Source organism: Prunus persica, chromosome G1 (genome assembly GCF_000346465.2).
Source record: "Prunus persica cultivar Lovell chromosome G1, Prunus_persica_NCBIv2, whole genome shotgun sequence".
NCBI lineage: Eukaryota > Viridiplantae > Streptophyta > Magnoliopsida > Rosales > Rosaceae > Prunus > Prunus persica.
In genome coordinates this window covers 9,023,147-9,048,203 of record NC_034009.1, presented here as the reverse complement: position 1 = coordinate 9,048,203, position 25,057 = coordinate 9,023,147, and the positions used below count along the sequence as shown (strand labels likewise).

Sequence of the window (25,057 nt, the reverse complement as noted above, 5' to 3'; positions counted from 1 at the left end):
TTTTGTTTTCCAAATTTACCCTTATTAAATGTTGTAGGTGGGTTGGAGGGAGCAAGGTTAGATAGAGGTCTCAGATTCGAACACTCATGTCATCATAGTTAGTGTGTGAGTGAGAAATCTTCCTCCCTATATTTTAGACTATCGCTTATACTTAATAAAAAAAAGATAACATAATTAATTAATCATAATTTAATCAACTACTCCCCTAGTAGATCTCCCCTAATTGATGGCAGAGTAAGTCAAGAATGGGAATCATATGAGGAGGAAGTGTAATCATGCCATTACAAGATTGTAAAACAGATTTAGGTACGTATATTGTTATGTATGTATTTCAACAGAATGGACCAACTTTCTTGACAACCTAACATGCTTACATAGTTGGGTGTCCTATCCAGGGACCCAGACCCATATGCAGAATTGTGTACATTTGATAGCTCATATTTAACAGAATCTTAAGTGGTCCCAAATCGATATAAGTGGCCGAGGAGCAAAAATTTTAAAAAATAATAATAATTAATTATTATGCCTTTGCTGGCTTAAGTGGAAGATAACCACTTTTCTTAAATCTGAATTTGAACCTGCTCAATGTTGAAGTTCCCGTGCTTTCGTTGTAAACAACTTATCAGCTGCTAGGCTACAAATCAACTGCTACAACAAACACTCAACCAATGTCTCCTACAAATGCATCGACGTTTCTTATGTTTAACACTCTAAAACACTTCAATTATTTAGTTGTTTCCTTAATTTTGGGAAATTATCCACCTAAACAATGCATGCACCACAGGAGCACAATATCTCTGAATGTGCCCTCCATATCAAAGGATGGGACATAAACTCAATTATCAACAACAACATCAACTTAATTAGCAAAAAAGAAAGAAAACAAGCTTTGTATTTGATCATATATACACGTAGGTCGGTGGGCTCCAAACAAGTCCCCCACCTACGCAGCATCAAAAGCCCTTTAATTAAATTCCAATATCACCTTTAAGATCTCTGCATTTTTATTTCACGTGGAGTGTAGAGTGTGGAATTAGTGAAGTGGAGGTTGGCCTACCCCATAACCCATCCATTTTTATCTTTTTTTGTTCATGGATTTTGGTCACAGAGAGATTTTTCTCAATTATATGGAGGAGCAGTAATTGAAGGTCACAATCCAGCTAAGACTATGACTATCTTTTCTTTTGTCCCTACAAATGTCCTTATGAATTTTAAATTTTTGGACCAATTTTGTCTGTACGACATTTACATGATTCATATTCGATTTACCTGTTGTCAGTATCTTTTTGGGTTTTGTCAATTATCTTCATATTTTGTTTTGCAAAAAAATATAATAATACAAGAATTTATTAAGAATGTGTTTAGTTTCCCTCTTTTTTGTGTTTATAATATCTATCTTATACTATTATATGTGAATTAGTTAAACTACGTGACCATATAGTTTGTTACTTATAAGAAAAGAATACCAAACTACTTTCGGTTAAGATTTGTGACATTTGTTTTACGAAGAAAATCCTAATCCTTCAACTAGATTGTAAACAAATCCCTTACAAACTTCCTCATACCGTATGTTATGAATGAATGATTGTGATCTTTGCAATTACAGCACAAATTTGAAGACAGAGATATATGCTCCCGGATTTAATGAGGATAAAAATAAATAACTGAGTTATTGCTAAACTTAGCATTATAAGATTGATTAATTTCTATTACTAGACATTCCGGTTGATTATGTTGTTGAAATGTTAGTTAAAACTTCATTAAAAAAAACATTGTTAGTTAAAACAAATAATAATGTAAATTCATGTTCAAAACAAAAACCTGAATTTAATTGAAAAAACTAACAAAGAATATCCCACAAGATTGTATGGCATATACCCATTGTCATTATAAAAGAATTTGAACTTTTCTTTGAAAATTGGATTAGAAGAATTTGTTACTAATCACAAAGGCCAACCCTAATTAGCCAACTGTAATCAAAAGTAGCCAAAAGGGATTTAAAAATAAAAAAAAGATTTGAATAAACAAAGTCAAAGACTCAAAATGCCATGCAAGTGTCGGTGAAGGTTTTGAGGAGAGAAGAAAACATCAGATTCCCATCATTTGCGGTGGTGTTTATCCGACGAAGATATAGCGCCACAATAATGAAAATCTGAAAATCAAAATATTTATATAAAGCACAGCACTTTCTCGGTGATTCCCCTAGAACCCCTCGTGTCCATTCCCTTCTCTCTCCCTCTCTCTCCCCTTCACTCTGACTCTCTTTAATTAGCACTTGAGCCTCCGTATTTGACGCTAGCTTCGCTGGAAGCTCTTTCTCCGCATCGGATCTGGGGTTTCTTCGCGTTCTTTTGAAGGTTTCTACTTTCCCTTTTCTTTTGTCTTTTATTAATTTTTATTTCATTATTCAAATCATTTCTCAATGTTTGAGTTTTGGGTTTTTTGGGAACTACAATATTATTTTCCTGATGATGTGAAGGGGTTGATTGGATGTTCATACGGTCCATTTAAATCGTTGCCTGATGTAGTTTTGATTGGTTTTGCTTTAAAGTTTCAGTCTTTAGTTTTGTTTGATCAGGTTTGTTTCGATTTTGCATTGCTTTGGAAGCTCTATGTTGGTACATTTAAGCAATTGAAAGCTGTTATTCACATTCAAGTTTTTATTATTAATTTATTGATTCTCAGCACGTTTTTGTGCACATTACATTCGAGCTTTTGTATGTTTTATTGTTTTTGGCTTGTATTATTGGTAATGGTTGAAGGGTTTTGTTGATTGACAGGAAAGGGGAAAAAAAAGAAGGGAGGTTGTTGTTTAAACTTTAAAGGTTGATTGTTCTTTGGGAAAGCGCATGAGCCGTGTCGAACAAGTTAAATTGCATTCAATTAAGCTGTCTTCCATTTGATTGCAAGTTAAATTGGAAAGTGTTGTTTGCTTGATGAAGCTAGATATCAAGTTTCACCTGTAAAACTAGTATATATATGTTGCAAAGAGGTAATTCCTTATAATGGGTTGACTCCAAAGTTTCAAATTTGGCTGTTTCCTTTTGAGGGGTGAAAAATATCGTGGCTTTGATCATTTGGAGTTTGGGGAGCAGGTTAACAATTACGTTGGGTTAATTGGTTGTAATGGATCGTAAGAGTCCGAGGGAAAAAGACTCTGAAGTTGATCTTGAAAGTGGGGTGGTAGTTAGTGAAGAAGATTCAAGCGACAGCCCTGTTTCGAGTGCTAAGAAGCAGGCAAAGACATTAATTTCTAAGGTTTGTGGTGGACTTTTGGATGGATCAGTTAAGGTTGAAGAGAGGGTCAGTTTGTGTGGCAATGGGTCCAATTCCAATGGAGTCTCCCCCGAGAATTTGAAAGTGGCAACAAACAAGATGTTGCAAGGAAATGAAGGTACAGATCACGTAGAGAAGACACGGGTGAAGGATAAGCGTAAGAAGATGACCAATAAAAAACCTCCTAAACCTCCCAGACCTCCAAGAGGTCCATCATTGGATGCAGCAGACCAGAAGTTGATCAAGGAACTCTCTGAGATTGCCATGTGGAAACGTGCAAGGATTGATCGGATGAAAGCCTTGAAGAAAATGAAAGCTGCTAAGGCATCATCTTCCAATAGCAGCATATTTGCCATGGTGTTCACCATTCTTTTCTGTCTTGTACTAATCTTTCAAGGTAATATTTCTTTGATTGAACTTGAGTTTCAGTAACCAGATCTGCGGTATTTGATAGTTCTTAACTTGTTTCTGGTGATAATAAATAGCTTAGTTTAAGACAGAACACGTTTTCCTAGTTAGGAACCCAACGAAATACATGGCCAAACTGTTTTGGTGAACTTGTGATGTGCATATCATTTTTGCTTTATGTGATTGATAGTTAAACTTTTGGATCTCATCAGTGCTTACTCTATCATTTATTTTGGCTAATCCCTGAAAAATAAATGGGTTAATTTTTACATACACTGTTTACAGAGATGCCTAAAGCCCTTTCCTTGTCCCTATTATTTGGTTTTTATTTCTGTTTATTTGATTAAATATGCCTTTTGCCTTCAAAAATGTAATACTAGTTTCTTTGTCATCTTTTTCCTCAATAGATAGGGTCAGCAACCAACATAGGGAGACTAGGCTATATCTGATTGAAAATAGGTTAGGCTTTAGAAAACACTTTGATGGAAGTGGAAATTTTTTTTCTTTTTCTGGAACAAGTTTGTGGTGGTTTTTTCCTTTCCTGTTAAGGATTTATGATCATTTTTCCCTACTCATTACTAGACATTTATACTTTTTGCTTATACTCATAACTTGACAGTAACATTCTATTGCCATTTCTGTGCAGGAATTTCTTCTAGAAGAAGCTCACCTGTAAGCTTCGAGGGATCTCCTGTGTCTGGAGGAGGAATGGAGGGCAGTTTGATATCCGTTCAGTACTACCCAAATCTGTCATCAACTGCCCCAAATGGGCCTGGTTCTGAGTCCCCCAAGTACGTTAGTTCATTTTAGCTTTAAATGTATCCTGGTAAAATTGCTGTTTTTTTGTTGTTGGGAATCTTCATATCTTAGAATTTTTTTTCTTTAACGTGAGGAATAATATTAGTTTCAGTCTGAAATAAAATATTTCACTTTTATTGCACCTTGCAGTATCGTAGAGCAGGTTGCTGGTTCAGATCCGCGGGAGAAGCTGAAAAGATGGGCAGGATGATGTTGCAATTTTGTTGCCTAGTCTATCTGGAAGAACAAATTTCCATATGCTTTTGAATCCTCATGCAAGCCATTGATACTTCCACTTTTTTGTTTGAATGGTCTACTGAAGCTGATTTATCCCCTGTATGTACAGAGACAGAGAGAGAGACAGAGAGAGAGACAGAGAGAGACAGAGAGAGGTTACGTACGATACAATTTTTAGTAGTGTTCTGCAGGTGATGTCAAGTGCATACTGATGAGTTGCCTTCTTTGCAACCTGTCCAAATAAAATTATGGTAATTTTCCTACTAGTTTAGTTTTCCAAGATTTAGAATCGAAATTCTTTTCCCTTGTAAATTCTAGAAGATCACCAATTCTTCTTTTCAAATACTGCATTTTTTTTCCTTTTGGCTGAAATTGGAAGTGATAAGTGAATCCCATTGGCACTTGGTAATGTTTATGCAGGCATGTGATCTAAATGCCATTTTCCTTTTATGAAATTCAGGGTTTATTATGATGGGGTTTCTAAATATAGTTTGGATGATGCAACGGTTTCTTTCGCAAGATGCAAAGATTTCCTTTATGGCTGGAAATGCAATGAATGTAGGTATGTTTTCCCAATGAGCGCGAGGGGTTGATAATTTTGATCTCCTGTTGTTTTGCTAGAAAGTCTAGAACTCTTGTTATGTAATGTGTATTGGTTTTAGCCACAAATGGTTTTGAAGAAAAGGGAAAAGACTTTTCCAAACTTGGCAATAGGGATCCATTGATTTCTCTTTACTGGTTGTGTGGGACCATTTAAGGCAATCCCAAATGTTGTGTGCGCCTTGGTTCCCTCTTCCTTTTTCTGTTTATCGAAGTCCTGTGAACCAGGTTGTTCTTTTGACATGCTGTGAGGCATTGGCCTTGGCATGTGATTTCACATGGTATTGGCTGCTTCTTGTAGTCAGCGGCTCTCCTCTGTATAATTGCTGCATGGGAGTTGAGAATAGACCCTCTCTGTCTACACCTGTGTTTCTAGAGCCTTCCCTCCTTTAAAAAATTATTATAATTTAAATATGAAGGGCCCCAATTAGTCACAAGATACCATTTGCCTTCACATGCAGACATTAAGCAATCTTAAATGCTTGGTTAAGGCAAAATCTGGATAAGGTAAACAGTAAATTACCCTATAATCTGGTCATCTAAACGCTTTAATAAATTCTTGGAACTAGCATTTGCACCAGAAATTTCAGAATTTTTAGATCGCTCCTGGAAGCCTTCTGTTCACTGCACCATGAGGCTTAAAGCTATTGGACAATGAAAAACTTGATCGGGCCCAAACCAATTCCAAAATTCAACAACACAGCTAAAACAGTGTTATTTCTGTTTCATACAATTTTCTGCTGATGAAGCCCATAAAAGAACATGAAAGAGAATAGAAATTCTAATTTCATTGGCTGAAACTGCTGCTGCAAGTACAAATATCTAAACAAAAAGCTGAAAGCTTCACAGACAAAAGTTACAGAAGAAGAGCAATAATAGTACATGATATTACAATAAGAGGGAGAGAGTAACTCAGCTGCCCTTTAACAAATTGATAATGGCCACAGCCACACCAGAGAGGTTGTCTACCAGTTTGTTCCCATCAGTCAGAGGTGATTTAGTAGATCCTGAAAACCCTTTCTCACATGCATCAGCCTCCTTGGCAGCATCAGAAATGCCATAGTTGGCAAACCCAAAATGGCCATTGGTCAGTGCATCAATTGCTTGTGGCAGACTAAACTTCACCACTGGGATGTACAATTCAGCACAGTTTGCCAAGGCTTTCTGTAACTCTGCCTCTGGAGACTGCTTGAGCAGGCCATGGATGTAATCCAGTGTATCAGTTGCCTTTGCTAGAAGAAAATCAGATATTATGTGGGCTAGTCCTGGAACATCTGTGTTTGAGCTTTGAGGGTTTGATTGTAGAGTTGACACACAGAGATCATAATGGGGTGTTTTCTTGCATGTCTTTTCTATGAGATCACCGCCTTCATCTAAGGGAAAAACAAAAGATTGGGTAATTGGTAGCACCATGAGTAGAAGTACAAAATGAAGAAGAAGAAGGAATGAAATTGAGCAACTCATTTTCTGAGAGTGGAAGATTGGAGGGGAAGAGAAGAATGGGGGGGCTAAGGAGCTGTCCAGCTTGTTCATTGGGGGGTTTTGCTTCTTGGTTCTTATATCAGCAAAAGAAAATGGATCTCTTTGTTGGGCTTGTTTTTTTGGTTCTGTTGCCAATTAATTTATACTCATGTTTCAGTTTGATGGATTGGCAGATTGCCACATATTATTATGTTCACTCGTCTTGCAGGCGGTTTTTGTAACCATGTGCTGCGAGTTTCAATTGCGTCTACATTTTGTGTTGGTTCACATGTCTTAAAGTTGATCATCATTCTGCTCTCCTCTCACACCAACCTTTTTCAAGCCAAAGTGCTCAAGTAAAAACAATGGGAAAATTGAAAGAAACACACGCTTCAAACAATCAGTATCATTTTTTTTCCCTCTTAAGCTTTGTGGCCTCAATGGAAAGAAACAGGGAACAAGGCAAAACAACAAACAGAAAAAATCAGAAACTAGAAACAAAGCTTGGAAACAAAAGTAAACACTGGATGGGGTAGGCCGTTCCTGTCAAGATGTGAGGCATGAAGAAGACACATAAGTCAGCATTCTTGTGCCGCGTGGACGAGATATTACATCAGCACTAAAAAGGGTGGCTTGGACAAGAAATCACAGTAAACTCTGTTCATATCAGTATCACTCAAGGAATGCAATTGATTATCAAATTAGTCTATAGTAATTTGAGTGTATTAACATCATTATGTAAATGATAACGATGAAATAAAGTGAGGCTCCATTTGGAGGGAGCAGTCAAAATATGTGGATGTAATACATGAATGTCAAGATTTGGACAATCAAAAAAGGAAGAAAACAAATGGATTTCATATGATTCCTCGGATATAGTTGTTTCAAATCCATTTCAAATGTATCGCATCTACTTATTTCAAATACATTTAATCTAATGCTGTTCTTGTTTTTTTAGCAAATTTAGCCTTATTGTCAAACTCAAATCCTTTCAAATCCCTCCATCCAAATGGAGCTTAAGGATTTTAGATACTGAAATGATTTATTGATTTACCAAGGAAACTAACATAGTTAAACAAACCATCAACAACAAGAAACATATCAAGGCAATTGCTGCGGCTGTAACATCAAGGAGAGCTTTGTTGTTATCTACCAAAGGAGAGCTGCTTGAAAAACCACTTTCACATGAATCTGCTTCGTGGCAATATCATTCATGCCTTGCTCTGCCGACTTAGAATCACCTTGAGTGAAAGCTTGACTGCCTTGTGGGACATCATTTTGTAAAACCTCATTGTATATTTTGACGCAAGAGAGTAAGGCTTGATCTCCTGGGCACTGCTTAAGCAGCTCGTCGGCTTTGTTCAGAGCACCGGTTGCCTTATCCTTAACTGCATCAACCATGATGAGGCCTAAACCTTTGACATCTGCACCGGTGCTTCGAGGGTCTGAGTTAATAGAAGAGACACAAACATCATAATTGGGTGTTTGTTTGCGCGTTTTGTCAATGCGACTGGCATCCATTGGCAAGTAAACCCTGCATTGGCTTGCTGCAAATAGGGAAACTTGAATGAGAAATATGAGTGCTAGAGAGATTAAATTCTTGGGAGATTCACTATTATACCAAATATAGGAGCCCAAATTTTTAAAAACAAAACCTACATGAAATGGACTTTAGAAACACATCCAAAGTCCATTTACAACATAACAAAAAGGCTTTTAACTTCTTTTAAATTACAAAACTGCCATTGATTTCTAAAAACAAACCCAACCCCAAAATCTCATAAAAAAAACCTAAAACACTCAATAGGGCATTAAAGTTGAAAGGACACATCCCGAATTTCCCAAAACCCGAGGCAAATCCTGTGGAATTCCCGACATCACCCCGATGTCGGGCCCACTTACTAAAGACGTAGACTTCTGCCGAAATTTCGGCAGAGTCTCCCCTATAAATTGGACTTTTTCCAAAATTTCAACCTGCATAAAAACACATTTAATATCCACAACTGGCAACATACACAATATAATTTCATGCAATTCACATTAACGGCTTCGGCCTTCCAAAAATTCTCAACTACCAACATACGAGATTTTAACCTCCTAACACAATCACATCTATGTCTGCGGCTGCACCTAATAACCTTAGGCTGCCTACGTACCCTCACTGAGGGATCAAGCCACACGTAGTTCTTCCCTAAAACCCAATTCCACACATAGGCAATACCTTATTTTATTTCTCTGTTTTCACATAATCTCCCCATACGCCGGTACAACCAACGCCACGTATGGGGCCTGTCAACACGCCGGATAACCTACGCCACGTGCGACCATACTATACTATCACAATATCTCCCCATACGCCGGTACAACCAACGCCACGTATGGGGCCTGTCAACACGCCGGATAACCTACGCCACGTGCGACCATACTATACTATCACAATATCTCCCCATACGCCGGTACAACCAACGCCACGTATGGGGCCTGTCTCAACGCCAGATAACCTACGCCACGCGAGACCTGAACATCATATCACATATCTCCTCATACGTCGGTACAACCAACGCCATGTATGGGGTCTGTCGACACGCCGGATAACCTACGCCACGCGTGACCTCAACATCATATCATAATATCTCCCCATACGCCGGTACAACTAACGCCACGTATGGGGTCTGTCTCAACGCCAGATAACCTACGCCACGCGAGACCTGAACATCATATCACATATCTCTCCATATGCCGGTACAACCAACGCCACGTATGAGGTCTGTCGACACGCCGGATAACCTACGCCACGTGCGACCTCAACATATTACTGGGTGGTATTTGTAGTGTAACCAAAATTCCGGGAGGTGCCTAAGGTAGTGCGTATAGCACTTCAAACTAACATCCTAGACTCTTTTTATACCATTACAAACATATATAAATATATGATTTAATTCTAATATTGTGTAAACCTCAACAATAGTCTAGCACCCGATAATCCCCCTGGGAAGGTGAGATTACTCCGGGAGACTCACGGTTAACCAAGGGTCAAACTACCATAACCCTGGTCAAACCGGCCTACGGGGCCCACGACCTCCAAATTCCGATCTAAAAGTTCCTATGGGTTCTACAAGGTATAGGACACTCGTCCTGCAAGTTTGGTTCAGATCGGAGGGTTAGATCGCTCACGATCACACGATCTGACGGTTAATATAAAACATAAACTTTAAATTATTAAATCGGAACATCCGGGGCTCCGATTCACGATCCGTGAATTCCTACACGATCCTACAAATACCTAGATTAACATATATTATATTCGAGACCATCCAACGGTCCCAACCTATCGAACCCGGATAACGCGCAATAGGTGATATTCGTTCGATAGTCAAACGACGTCCGAATTGAGATCCGCGAAATCCTACACACTCGTGACAACATAAGGATCTCATCGAGACACAGTGTAACTCCATTACCCTCACCCACACGCCGCCACAAGCGCCGGCAGCGCTGGGTGCCCAAAGCGATAACGCGTTGCCGGAAAATCTCAAAAACACGGCTCCAAACTCCTACCCTAGGTATAACACCCTATTTGGAGCCACTTTTGTTCTAGGACCTACCCCAAAACTGACCGGAAGTGGCCGGAATCGCGATCCCAAAACCGGCCGAATTTCAATTTGAAAATAGAATTACCTACGCTAAGAATCGATCCAATCCTACCCAACAGGCAGCTAGAGCATGAAAAGTAGGTGAGAAATCATACCTCGCTCTTCCGAATCGGTAGCCGGAGGAGGGAGATCGACGGCAGAGAAGTTCGAACGACGCCTACAGCTTCTTCTCCATTTTCCGACGAAACCACGGCAGCTGGAGGCAGGAGCCGGCTGCGTTGGAAGAGGATGACGGCCCGATCATTTTGGTACCAGCCTCATCGTCATCGGTGACCGGAGGAGAGCACGGCTGGCCAAAACATGGCCGGCTGCCGTCGCGTGAGAGAGAGAGAGAGAGAGAGAGAGAGAGAGAGAGAGAGAGAGAGAGAGAGAGAAATCTGATTTTTATAAAAATCTCATTTTAAAATAATTACGATTGTGCCACTGGGTTTCTTTTGACCATATCTCTCTCGTTACAACTCCGATTCTAGCCCACTACGTGTTTACGAACTCATCTCAGTACGACCTATCCAAAAATACTAGTTACTGCCCCAAACTCTCTCCGGGTAAGAAAGTGACCAAAATACCCCTATCTCAAGGGTAAATTTGTAATTTCTCTTAATTAATTTAAATAATTTAAATAAGGGGTTTAATTTGGAGTCGGGGTGTTACAAAAGTAATTTAATAATCAAAATTAAATTCAATAGGGTTAGCTTTCAGTTTTTGAATTTTTTTTGGGTTTGTTTATAGAAATTAAATGGTGTAGGGTTTATTTATAGTTTTAGTGCTAAGAATGGGTATAGTTAGACAAACAAGTTTAATGAGACACTAAATTCTGTTGGAATTTTAAAAATATTTTCAAATTTTAACCGTTTTGATTTATTTAATTATTTTGGTTGTTTTATTTTATTTATTGTGGAGGTTATACATATTTAATTTTTTCATGTATTATTTCTATATTGAATGCCTTGATTTTCTGGTTTAATGTGGTGAATGTTACATGTTCTTGGATGCCTATAAAAGGCCACTCCTCATTCACATTTGATATACTATCATAATATCATATACCACAATTACCATCATAATCTGATTCTCTTCTCTTCTACCTTTTATACTTTCTCTACTTATATTATTATTTTTGGGCAACGGTTCTGTGACTTGGAGACCTACATCTGCTGTCACATCCCGGGATCGGCTCCGCCGTGGCACGATATTGTCCGCTTTGGGCCCCCCTCTATGCCCTCACGGTTTTGTTTCTGGGAGCTCACGAGCAACTTCCCAGTGGGTCACCCATCCTGGGATTGCTCTAGCCCCCAACTCGCTTAACTTTGGAGTTCCCACGACTCCGAAGCCAGTGAGCTCCCAAAAGGCCTCGTGCTAGATGGATGCGGGTGTGCACATATAAGACACATTACCCCCTCTCCGTTGGTTGATATGGGATCTTACAATCCACCCCCCTTAAGGGCCCGACGTCCTCGTCGACACACTCACACCACACGGCAGAGTGGCTCTGATACCAAATTGTCACATCCCGGGATCGGCTCCTCCGTAGCACGATATTGTCCGCTTTGGGCCCCCCTCTCTGCCCTCACGATTTTGTTTCTGGGAGCTCACGAGCAACTTCCCAGTGGGTCACCTATCTTGGGATTGCTCTAGCCCCCAACTCGCTTAACTTCGGAGTTCCCACGACTCCGACGCCAATGAGCTCCCAAAAGGCCTCGTGCTAGATGGATGCGGGTGTGCACATATAAGGCACATTACCCCCTCTCCGTTGGTTGATATGAGATCTTAGACTTGCTTTCATAATCTTAATTTATTTTACCTTTATTTGCCTATTATTTGTTTATTTAGCTTTACTTCACTTTAAAAGACTTTTCAATTTGTTTTATATATTATTTATGTAATAACCCAAACCTAAATTCATATTTAATTAGTAATTTATTAAGAAAAAAAGACAATTTTGCCCTTGGCATAATTTATTAAAGAAAAGTTGACTTTTTGACCGAGAAGAAATTTGACAATTCCACACACACTGTTGCGTAGAGTACGACAAAATGAGTTCGTAGACACGAAGTGGGCTCGAATCGGAGCTTTAACAAAGAAAATACGGTTAAAATACTACGAGGGGCAAAACGGTAATTTAAAAAATCAGATTTTACAAAACCTCTCTCTCTCTCTCTCTCTCTCCGCGCGCTTCCTTCCTCTCTGCGACAAACCCCCCCGATCAGATTTTGCTGCGCCGTCACCACCACCACCACCATATACTGCTGGATCGGTCCAGGAAGAACCGGCGTCACGTCGCCACCTCACCCCGCCCAGCCCGCTGCCAACCGCCACTGTTATTCCGCCGGAAAACCACGAAACCGCCAGTTTTCGTGTGAAACTTCACGGTCGTCGATCTCCGTCATCTGGCCACCAAATCGAACGATCCATGTATGGATTCTAAACCTCTCGAGCTGTTCCAGCTGCCTGTTGGGTAGGATTCAATCGATTCTCAGCGTAGGTAATTCGATTTGCGAATTGAAATTCGGCAGATTTTGGGATCTCGATTCCGACCACTTTCAGTCAATTTTTGGGGTAGGTCCAAGAACAAAAGTGGCTCCAAATAGGGTGTTATACCTAGGGTAGGAGTTTGGAGCCATGGTTTTGAGATTTTCCTGCGATACGTAATCGCTTTGGGCACCCAGCGTTGCTGGCTCATGTGGCGGTGCGTGGGCTAGGGTAGTGAAGTTGCACTATGTCTCGATGAGATCCTTAGGTTGTCACGAGCGCGTAGGAATTCACGGATCGCAATTTGGATACCGTTTGAGCCTCGAACGGATTATTGCATATTGTGCGATTTCCGGGTTCAATATGGTTGAGCCGTTGGATCTTAATCTTTCTTAGAGACGTTACTCTAGAAAATTTCAGAATCATGTAGGATTCGACGGATCGTGAATCAGAGTCCCGGATACTCCGAAATAGCTAACCCTAGGGCTAGGGTTTAGAAATCGTGCCATTGTACGATCGTGATCAATCCGACCGTCCGATCGAGACCAAACCCTCGGGACATGTGCCCTAAGCATATTGGAACTTCTAGAGGCTTTTGGATCATAATTGCTAGGTCATGGACCCGTGGGGTCCCGGGTTGACTTTTTGGGACTTTAGCGCTTTTTGAGTCCCAAGATACTGCTAAACTATTCCAAGCTTTTATGGCCATAAGACCAATTTTAATTTGACGCGCGTACTTCTAGGAGCCAGGGGTCAGAGTTTTTAAATTAATACTATATTGTATTAATAGAATATTATAGTCATTGAATCAGGCACCCGGGCACCAGTTGACATGCAGGAGAGACTTTCAAGAGGTCTAGCGAGCACGGACTACCAGTGAGTGGACTCTTTATTTTTATAAATGAATTTAAGCAGTTCAGTTACAGTATTTGATCTTGAATAAGTTTTATTTAAAGATTAGTGTTTTACAACTGTTATATGCTTTTACATATTTTGTTTTGCATGCTGCCGAGTAAAATCTCCTTTAAAAGATATAGGAAAAGAAATTCTAATTAATTATCAGATTTTCAGATAAATGGTAGCAGAGTTTTAGAGTTTACAGGAATTCAGTTATTCAGCAGATTTTCTTCAGAAACTTTATATTTTCCTAAACCACCTTGTACCTAGATATACAAATGTTGCCTTCAGTAAATAAGTTGCCTTCAGATTAAATGTTGCCTTCAGATTGTATTGGTTGCCTTCGATTTAGTCAGCATGCTTGACAGTTGCCCCACGAGTTTTTTGGTACTCGAACTCGTGTGGAGCGAGTAATGCAGATCAGGAGGACTACGGTCCCCTGAATCCTACGAGTTGCGGCTTGGACTGACCTTGTATCACTGAGACATGCGAGTACGTATCACCCATGGTGATGCAAGGAATTGACGGATATTAGGAATTGACGAAAATAAGGGGTACACCTAGGTGATAGTTTTAAACTGTTTTCAATGCCTTAAGAAATTAATGTTGACCATGAGTATGATTGGCTTATATACATGTATAATTATATGAATGCATTGATTTCAGTAATAAAGAGAATAATTTAGTTTGTATAACTATTTTTACAGTGGGGTTAGTATGTTCATATGTTATTTTCTAAACTTTATTTTTGGGTCCATTCACTCTTTTTAATGTTTTGCGCCCCCAGGCAGTAGGCGTGCACAAGGATCCACCACCGGGCCGTTTTCCACCTTCCGCGCTTTCCTTTTTGATGTAGGACTTTTGTTTTGTAAAAGGATTGACTCATTTGTAAATTCTTAGTAGTCGCTATGATATTTTGCCCTAAACTTAGAATTTAACTGTTTGAATGTATATATACGTATGCTGGCAGTTGGTTGTATATATATATATATATATATATATACTTGTTTGTCATGTGTAAATGTTTTGGGATTGATCCAATTTACAAGGGAGACTCTGTCGATTTTTTCGTATGAGTCAACCTTGTTATTTTATCGTACTTTGTAGGGAAGGGCAATTAGGTCATTCGTGCCCGACATCCGCCAGGTGTCGGACAAGCATAGGGTCCGGCTCGGATTCCAAAGCGGAATTTAGGTCGGGTCTTGTCAATTTATATTATAAAGGGTTTTGCATTTGGTTTATATGGAAAGAGGAAAACTATAATTTTTATAACAAATACTTCATCTTTGCAGGAAAAAAGGGGTTTGAGAAGTTGGTTGATGCATTGTTGGGAGAAGTGAATTTACCTGTAGGATGACTAAGAATGCCTCTGGGGAAAATCCACGAAACTCCTCAATCCAAAACAAATCCACTATAAAATAATGATTACAAGAAGTACTCACACACTTATCATAGACACATTCTAGATAATGTTTACCGACTTCTTCGTAACTCAACTTCTGTCACGGGATGATCTTTTGAGACTCCTTATGTTGAACGCAATACTGGTCACAATTGCTTCAAACTCGTCGAAGTTCTTCCAACGCTCTTTATGTTGAATCCGATACTAGTCACAATCGATTCAAGCTCACCAGAGAAAAACCAACACAACGGTCTTGGTGCTCTCAATCATATGAGTCACCGAATAATGCAAATGAATGCAATATAAATGATAAAAGTGTTTGATAAATCACGAAGTAAACATGGAACACTTGATGACTTATCTCAAATAAAAACGCAGCTTTCCAAAGTTTTATGGACAGAATACATGATCGTGAAAGCTCCGAAAAACAAAGAAGACAAATGTCTTATTTTATAGACTTTTTCTTTACAAGAAAGAAAACACGTCGAAAACCAAACCTTTAATTTCTATGGCTTGACAGAAAATCACGAAAGTATCTTTTCTGTTCTAAAGATTAGTCACGTGTAGTCCAACTAATAGGAAATGAGATATTTAAGACAGGAAGATTTTAATCAATCGCAAGATCAAATGAATCCTTATATGCCTAGTCAACTATTAAGGGTATCTTGACTCCTTGATATTATGATATGATTGAAACATGATTTCTAAGCAACCAAAATGTAATAGAAAATCAAAGGGATGTTAAAACAAGAAAGTAGGAGAATTAAATTGATTTGGGCCAAAATTGCTTAAAAAGAAAACACTCCTAAATCAACTTCAATTCACTTTTAAAAACAGTAAATCAATAAAACATGATTGAATCATCCTTTAAAACAATCCCCTAATATACATGCATGATAATGACATCACTTACACTTGAATCAAATACCTTTCAAGTGTCAAACCACAAGTTTGTGTTTCGAGGATTGCTGAGCTGCATCAATCCTGCCAGCGTCAATTATATCCTTGGACTTTATGAAAGCACGTTTACAGCCTATGCTAGAGTTTATGCTAGTATCTAAGAAATGCCAACATAAAATTCGTACTAACAAGAAGGTTGTTGAAATGGAGAGAAACTGAAGAATGTTGCACATCTGCTAAGGTCTTTAAATTATGAGTAGTGGTTATGAAACTTGATTGTCTTACCATAATGATGCATTAATTGCTTTCTACACAGAAGGTAAAAAATATTTCTGCAGGTAAAGTCGTTACCATAATAATGCAAATCATATATAGCATGCTTCCAAAACCTGCTGCTTAGACAAACAATGAAGGTGAGTCAAGAAATTTTTGAGATCGATTCTCTTCAGATCAGTTCAACTTTAAACTAACTCAGGCTATTAGAGAAGATTTACCTAAGTACATGTCCGTCTTACTGCTAATTAGGGTGGCTCTTGTTGCACTTTTCCAATCATTCGAATAAAATTTCACCGCTTCTTATAAAAATAAAAAAAAGACTTGCTGCTTAGACGAAATCTACCATATATAAACCATATGGTTAAATTTCTTTTTGTAGGAGACAAAAGACATGGCACGTATATTAAGAGTTAACACGCGGACAGAAAGGCCGTTAATCGGGTGATTTGCATTACAATTTACAACTATAAACAAAATGACCAGAATTTCCTGGCCTACGGGGGAGTCTATAAACCTTAATTTTTGGGATTTGCATTACAACGTCAATTTTAAAGGGGCTTGGGCTGGGCAACGATTCAAATTATGAACAACACTTTGGGCAAGGCCACAAAAAGCTTAGACTCGTTTTGGTGGGGTGCGCCAGGCCCATGCAATAGTGCAACGCTTGGGCGACGCTTGAGAGCTCCAGTAGCAAGCTACTGTAGCAAGCCCTCCCCCTAAAGAAATTAATTTAATATCATGTGGGCCATTGGCCCACGTATCAGATATTAAACTGATAAGAACAGATACTACACTTGATCTTAGCCAAAAGGCCGAGAAAGGTATGCTTATTCTTGTTTTGGGCTGACTATTTTATACATAGCTCCGTTCTCCTCCTTCCATCAACTGGGCGATGTGGGACAATGGGAGTGGATGTGGGACAATGGGATTGTCAATTACCCTGTCTTGAAGAAATCTTTGCTGTCTTTGTGCTTCAATGCAAGTACATCCAAAGCCTCTCCTTCACTAACTTATTATCATCATAGGTATAAATCATTTTAGAAACTGAACCAATTTATTGATTTGCTAAGGTGCTACAAATGAAAGAAATATAGATAATCAACCTCATTGGCAACATCATTCATGCCCTACTTTGCCTCGTGGGACATCGGCTTGTGAAACTAATGGATTGTACTTGTCCTTGCAAGAGGTTAAGGATGGCTTATTATAATTAATGTGGTGATAATTCTTAACATAATTTGGTTTGATCTTGACATATATATATATATATATATATATATATATCAAGCCAACGTCTCTGCAATTGCTGCAGCTAGAGTCCCAGCATCATGGGCAGCTTGGTTGAAATCCCTCAGAAGGTTAGTTAGAGGAGCCTGAAAATTGGTCATCACACAAATCAGCCTCATGGGCAGTGTCCTTCAAGCGGTCTTCGGCAGCCTCATGATAACCATTCGTTAAAGCTTCAGAGGCTTGTGAAACATCCTCTTCTATAACATAACACGGTTGTAGCTCTCAGTGTAAGAGGTTAGCGAGCCCTGTTGCCCTCCTGGGGGGCTCTGCTTAAGGGCGTTTTCAGCAATGCTCCTTAGCCCGGGCAACAGGGGACCCAAGTCCCAATTTGTAGTTCCAGCGGACTTCTATAGCCCTGGCAGCATATGGGTCAACAATGAAATTTTTTATTTAAAAAACTAAAAATTTCAGATTTTTTTAAATAAATAATTAATTATATTCTTCACTTCCCACACTAAAACTCTATACAAATTCCTCTCCTCATCTCATATGAATAGTGGTTGTCATGGCAATGGATGGAAACACCACAAGCCTTTTGTAAGAGCTGTCACTAGTCACGTGAATAGTAACAACCCTTGCCTTGCCATGTGCCATGGCAAATGAGTGAAAGTGCTCTAAGTAGCTCATTGATTGACACAAAAAGTGAGAGAACAAATTGTCATGAGCATATCAGTGTCTTGACTCGAGGCATATATTATTTGGTTGCTTATGTTTTGTGAAAATTGATTGTATGTTCTATATTAGCTTAAGCAATATTCTTCTCTTCTAATGCTTATCCTTCTTTTCAACACAAATCTAGCTTAAATGTGAACAAAAGTGTTTCACCTTTGTATATGTTTTAACTCAGTTTTCTCTTGTAAGGGGTTTGGGTTTGTAAAAAACATTTACCCTTGTGTCCAAGGTCTTTTATGCTCAATTCCCAATCCAATATCGCTTATATCAAAAACATAATTTTACCTTCGCTCTGATAGTGCATGAATCTCATCTTCATTTCTAACACCTATCCAATAAGGATGTAAATAACCAACATAGACCCCAAAGGCAAAGGGCTAAAGGACAAACCCACGGCCAAATCATACCATGGTCACAATAGCTCAAAAGCCCGAGTAAAATTACTAGTGGATCATCAAGGTAATCCAAATGGATCCACTTTCAGGTTTTTCTTTGAATTTTGAAAGTAAAGTTAATCTTTAGCATTAACCAAGACGTAAAAATCAACTTTGATACTGTCTCTCGCAACAAATCTTCAAGCGTCTCGCAAAAAGAAACTTGAAAATAAAGATGATCACATAGACGACTGTGTTTGTTATATAATTGACTGATCATCTAAATTTTTGTTGCACTCGAGGGTATGGCCTATCTCAAAATACAAAAAACGACGTCGCAATTCTCCTAGCGGTAACACGCCGACAGAAAGGCCATTAATTGGGGAAAAGTGTTCTTCTTTTCTTGTGGCGATTGCAGCTTTGGTGGTTTGCGTTACAACTTTAAAGAAAACTCATCATTGGACTTATTAACAACGAAAAATATTAATAATTTCTAAAGTAGCTAATTAAACATGTCAAAATAGGATTTAAACCTTGATGCTTGTCTTAGTTTGATGAATAGACTTATAAACCATCCCAAAACGAAAAAATGTGACATCAATTCATAAACAAATGCGTTAAAACAAAATGAAGTCGAAAATCAACTCAACCCATCATCATAAAATTGTATGATCAAATTAATTTCGCCCACTAATTAACCCAACAGATTATGCTAACATATTCACAATCTACATATTTATATATATTATCCTTTTTTTTTTTTATAAAAAAAATGAAGAAAATGATATGGATCAGAGGGTACAACCGCAGAAGACAAAGAAGAAGCAAAGCATAGCAGCCAAGACCAAGGACTCTACCACAGTTATCAAGGTCCACAGCACATCATCAAGTATTGAGAAACGCGGCCATCTGAAACTCTGCAAATTCAAGTTCAAGCTCCACCCAGAAGTGAAGTAGGAGAAGTCGAATATTTCCGCCCACCGGAATATTCCTGCCGAAGGCATGGAGAACTCAAAGTCCAGCCAGCGGAAAGCAGAGGAGTACCACGTTGCTGCAGGGCACAGGATGATATATATATATATATATATGATCTGTGTGTTGTGTTCCTTCCTTGAATATTTTTCTTTTCTTTTCTTTTCTCCTTCTTTTTTGTTGACGGAGCAGAGGTTTCTAGCATAACATAAAAGGTAGACTTGGCGGAGGAATAGTAAGTGGGATTTATTAGGCATTTATGTACCAAATCCACGTGTTCCAGCTATGATTAATTTGACCCTGCCAATTGGGTGGTGGTCGAGTACTTTGAATGGATGACGTTAGGCATGGAGTAATTCATGCGGGGACGATTCCTCATTTGTCAATTTAAAACATACAGTGACACAGATTCTACTGTATGCACTAAATATGGTCCTTTTATATTTCATACCTAGAATGGAAAATATGAGAGACACGAGTAAAATTCGAATTCTTGTTGTGAATATAGACGAAGTGAATAATCACTTTTAAATTATAAGTTCTTATAAAATGTATCCGTAATTACAACACACATACGACAATATATTAACACATAATAATAAACTTGGCATTTCGAGAACTTTCAACACATTATTATTATTATTGTTATTTGGGTCAAAGTTTAGAGATAAATATGTTCTTACTTTCTTGTTGTTGAGACATTAGAGGTTGGATTGTGGCAGAGAGGAGAGCAATTAGGTTAAATCAAGATATAATTGGATATATCTATGGATAGATAGGCATGCAATCCAAACAGAACAGTAGTTTTATGTTTGAAGGGAAGGTGATCATGAAACGCTATCAGGTATTGTCGTTTCTTGGATTCGTGACTCATGAGACGATGATGAGAGCCATCCCAGCTGACTTTTAGGTGAATATATCTCCAATGTTTATTTTATTTTATTTATTTAATATATAAAATAGGTATTTTGTAATGAGCTGTTACTATCGTGTTGGTTTATTCTATTGTTTTACCTACCTTACTTGGTAAGTCTTTGAACGCTATACGTTCGACCCAACAACCATTTGAACCATACCCCGTCATTCTCAATCTCAACTGTATACTATTTTTTTTTCATTTTCCTTTTCTGACAATGAAATTTGAAAATTCCTCCTAATGGGTTTGAATGGACGGGGGACAATTTTGCATGTTTCTCCCACTCAAGGAAAGTGTGGGGTTTCTTGTTTTTTAAGAAAAAATCAAAACCCAACACAGCACCTTACCTTCCAAAATCAAATCACAACACTATACAGTCATACATATGCACCAAAACCATGTGAAATCACCAAAGAAAAAATCCGAAGGGCCCGTAATCAAAGACCCTTCGGATTTTGATTGTAACAAATCTTTTTAAGAAAATATAAGTTTATTGAGTTTTAGAATTTCGGTGTTTCAAGTTTGAAAATTTTGGTATATTATGGTTATTTTAAATTTAGGGTTCTCTATATGACTGTCACTATAATAACAAAAGCATCAAGGAAGTAAGATTTTGGCCATGTTCCATAGAACTGCCAGACTTTGCCTGCTATTAATGTACTTGATTTTGCAAGCTAGTTAAAGACACCAGCATGTGCCTCGTAGGGCCTGTGTGTCCGTAAAACGTAAACAAAAAGGTTAGGCAATATCACAAAAGTTTGCCAATAGACCAAATGGGCCAATAAAGGAATAAATATTTTATGGTATGAGTAGCAATGTGCATGGTATAAACCATATCACAAAAGTTTACAACTTTTTCCTTATTTAAGGGAAGAGATACACTTTTTCCTTTTTCCTAAATATGGTATACACGCGATATAGTATAAAATTAAATTATTATAAATTATTAGAATCTATAAAGACGGAATTCAAAATAAGGTGTAAAAAGACGGGTATTTTGTCATAGCAAACTAGTATATCCCACATATAAAGAGAGGAGAGACTTCAATTAATGATAGTTTTTTGTATACAATGTGAAGAGATTAAAACAAGTTGAACTTCTTGAAAATGAAATTCCATGTCTAATCTTATGAGATGGAAATGGAAGATGTTCATTTTTATGTTTAGGAATGCTGGAAAATGAGGATCAGGAAATGTCACTTTCTTCCATTCTCATGTTTGGTTTGTACAGTATTGGGAATGAAAAGTTGTTGAGGTTTCAAATAATATCATTTTTCATTTATTAAAAGTTATGAATAAAAAGTGGTATTTGAAATTTTGAATAGGGGTAAATTAGTCCAAAATAACTACACTAAGAAGAGTCAAGGGTATGAAATTCCCCAACATAGAAAGTTCAGAACCAATAGTCAGGTATTATATTCTCAATACTCAATAGTGCACTTATCAAACATAAAATGTAATTTCATACTCATTCCCGAACAAGCCCTAACTTAGATTAACATTAGTTTTTAACTTGATTGCAAAAGAAATACACGAAATTACCAAAAAAGTTTTAACATTGTGAAAGAAAGTTTTGATTAATACTGAGTTGTTTTTTTATGAGCTCCACCTCCACCCTAGCAAAACAGAATATATATATATATATATATATGGGGGCCCACAGCATAATAACCCCCCTCAGAAAACGATGGGCCAGATATTTTGGTTTTTAAACTTTTGATTGATAGCCTCGATGTGGAAGGGTTAAATAGCTTGCCTCAGAAGTGAGCCTAGCCCAAAACATATGGGCCCAAAATCTGGAGAACACGAAAAGAAACCCTAACCCTAGAGACCTCGAGCACGCCCTCCTTGCACGTGACAATCAGCTGACTACAAACGAATATGAAGCGCCGCAGGAAACCCCATAAACACAAAAGTACAAATTGGCTCACAAGGACCGTCCGATTTATGGCCACGTCACCTATCCGCGTGAACCCGCGTTTCAGCGGCTGAGATCACTGGTTGCAGAGCTACTGGTAGAGCGAACCAAGAAGCTCCTCTCTCGTCCCTCTCTCTCTCATCCAAATCCCAATTCGTTTTCCAGACAAAAACCAAGAGATTTTCTCTAGGAAGTTGTGTGAGGTTTGTTTAGAGATGAAGTTTATGGAGGAAGTTGTGGAGGAAAACGAAGTTAAGCCTTTGACTGCTGAGCAATTGGAGCAATATGAGTCGGAGTCTGAGTCTGAGTTAGATGACAGCCTAGGCGACGAAGAAGAGGATGGTGATGATGATGACGAGGACGACGACGACGACGACGATGTGGACGAAGACGATGACGACGATGAGGATGAAGACGAGGACGATGACGATGTGCAGGAGGTCGTACAGTCCTCTGGAGGTCCTCCAGTTCAGTCGGTCGATGACGAAGACGATGAGGATGAAGACGACGAAGAAGGTGAAGGAGGTGATGATGATGATGACGGCGAGGGAGACGACGACGACGACGACGACGACGAGGGCGAGGCTGAAGAGGAGGTAATAAGCTCTTATTCAAATTATAAAAAAAATTATTATTTTTTCTTCTGGTTTTTTGTTTAAATTCATCAGATCTGGAATTTTTTGTATGTATTTTGTTCTGTTTATGTGGATAGATGTTATTTGATCTGATTTCGCCAGTAGCCTGCTCTTGAAATTTAATTTGAGGAATTTTTATTCTGTTTATTTTTTATTTCTCAAGGTTAAAGTTTGTTTTCCCCTAATTTTGTAGATTCCAAAGATTTTTCTCAGATCTGTTTTTCTGAATTTCTAGCAAACAAAATTGGCCCTGTTTGTAGTCAATCGCTTCATGACTTTGTCAACAGAGAACTATGTATTATATTTGTGGTTCATTTGCAGTCCATAGTTATATGCTTTGCCTAAAGACTAGACATTTAATTAATTTCTGGTTTTCTTTTATTTTTTATTTTCGGGAATAAATTGAATGGTAGTATTATCACAGATCTTGAAGCTTTTCCATCTAGTTTATTATTTATGCATTTTATTTTTGAATTATCTCATGTAAGAATCTTTCTCTGTTGCTATGATAGAGAAATCCTGCATCCAGATTCTCCTCCTTGCGTTTAATACTTTGGCCTGTGACTGATGGTTATGGCTAAGGTTTTGGACTTTTTGTTTTTTGCGTTAAGCTTTCATTTTTTTCTTTTCATGTCTCATACAACTTTTGAAATTATCTTTATGAATTTGCTTTTCTCTGTTTCTTCTGTAAATTTGGCAGTTCGTTTATTGCGGCTTTTGGTGCTTTTACTTTTGGCTTGTTTAAATTGGGAAGCTCCTTGCAGCCCGTACCCTTTGTTGACTAAAATACTGAAATATTTCAGTATTTTACCTCTGATTTCCTAAATTATATCTTTTTGTAAACGCTGCTTTCTGAGAAGTTTTGCGGTAAAGTTTTTAAGTTTTCAAAGAAATTAATCCCCGATCCGAGTTTGAAACTGACAGTCTGATGGAATTGACAGCTTGGTTAATTTGAAGAATATGAGTTTCAATTCTCCTTTGTTTGAATGAAAATTTGTCTTTTCGCCTCCCACATGGTTCACTTGTTTGACAGTACCATTTTTCATTTCATGATATGCATCTGTTTCTGTGATTTTAATGGTACCTGCTGTCGGTTAGACCGTCGCTGACATCTTTTGAAACTATATAGGATGATATAGGAACGGAGTACCTCGTCCGGCCAGTAGGGCGTGCAGAGGATGAGGAAGATGCGAGCGATTTTGAGCCAGAAGAGAATGGAGAAGATGAAGATGTGGACGAAGAAGAAGATGAGGACGACGATGCGGGTGGGAAGGTGGAGGCTCCTCCAAAGAGAAAGAGATCATCAGATAAGGATGATTCAGATGGTGATGATGGTGGAGAGGATGATGAGAGACCCTCCAAGCGATAGGGCAGGGCCCCTTGTCCTTGGTTTGAGGACTGACCATTAACAAATAGGTCAATCTCCCTCCTCACTCACTCTCTTAAACTCATGTCCTGTTTGTAGAAAGAAAGAAGGATACGATGCGTCCTGAATTCTGTGCTACCCTTTTTTTTTTGGTTGCTGTAGTATCATTGTCATGGTCAGTATATTTCTTAGGGTTTACAATATTTTGTTAATGCTTAGTTATGTCAGTCAGTGAATTGTGTGGTGGTGGTAGTGGTAGTGGTAGGGCATTTGAAAGAGGTGGTTTTAGAAGTTATGTAAGTTTAAGGAACTTGGTTAAGGCTTGTAGCTTTAAATACTCTCTCTCCCTCGCTCTCATTTGCTAGGTTGTTCATTTGCAGATTTCCTTAGGTAGGACCCCCTTCCTTTTGCTCTTAATTTTTGGTTGGTTGAATTGAAACTTGAAAGGTTTGGTAAAATCTCATCTCTTGATATATTATGGAAGAAGCATCAATCCGCATCTTCCCATCATCTATTAATATTTTCCTTTTTATTTTA

General features: G+C 38.4%; 4 protein-coding genes across 5 annotated transcripts; 2 read left to right on the top strand and 2 right to left on the bottom strand.

The window, feature by feature from the left end:
• LOC18789887 lies at nucleotides 2,053-5,562 on the top strand. Of its 2 annotated transcripts, XR_002269753.1 has the most exons (5): nucleotides 2,053-2,357; nucleotides 2,781-3,673; nucleotides 4,331-4,475; nucleotides 4,633-4,970; nucleotides 5,180-5,562. XR_002269753.1 is itself a non-coding variant. In XM_007223664.2 (4 exons), exons 2-4 carry the CDS (start codon nucleotides 3,127-3,129, stop codon nucleotides 4,691-4,693), a joined length of 753 nt encoding a protein of 250 aa, XP_007223726.1. In that variant the 5' UTR covers nucleotides 2,053-2,357; nucleotides 2,781-3,126; the 3' UTR covers nucleotides 4,694-5,126. The 2 variants fall into 2 exon arrangements, 1 of the variants encoding a protein (XP_007223726.1); XM_007223664.2 differs by lacking the exon at nucleotides 5,180-5,562 and having other exon boundaries at nucleotides 4,633-5,126.
• Nucleotides 6,010-7,023, bottom strand: LOC18791404 (cell wall / vacuolar inhibitor of fructosidase 1). The gene has a single exon (XM_007223389.2). The coding sequence runs from the start codon at nucleotides 6,850-6,852 to the stop codon at nucleotides 6,232-6,234; it is 621 nt and encodes a 206-aa protein (XP_007223451.1). The 5' UTR covers nucleotides 6,853-7,023; the 3' UTR covers nucleotides 6,010-6,231.
• Nucleotides 7,930-8,301, bottom strand: LOC18793151 (cell wall / vacuolar inhibitor of fructosidase 1). Its single transcript, XM_020567639.1, has one exon. It carries the CDS (start codon nucleotides 8,299-8,301, stop codon nucleotides 7,930-7,932), a length of 372 nt encoding a protein of 123 aa, XP_020423228.1.
• On the top strand, nucleotides 22,508-25,057 carry LOC109946467 (prostatic spermine-binding protein). Its single transcript, XM_020554383.1, has 2 exons — nucleotides 22,508-23,115; nucleotides 24,284-25,057. The coding sequence occupies exons 1-2, from the start codon at nucleotides 22,735-22,737 to the stop codon at nucleotides 24,521-24,523; spliced, it is 621 nt and encodes a 206-aa protein (XP_020409972.1). The 5' UTR covers nucleotides 22,508-22,734; the 3' UTR covers nucleotides 24,524-25,057.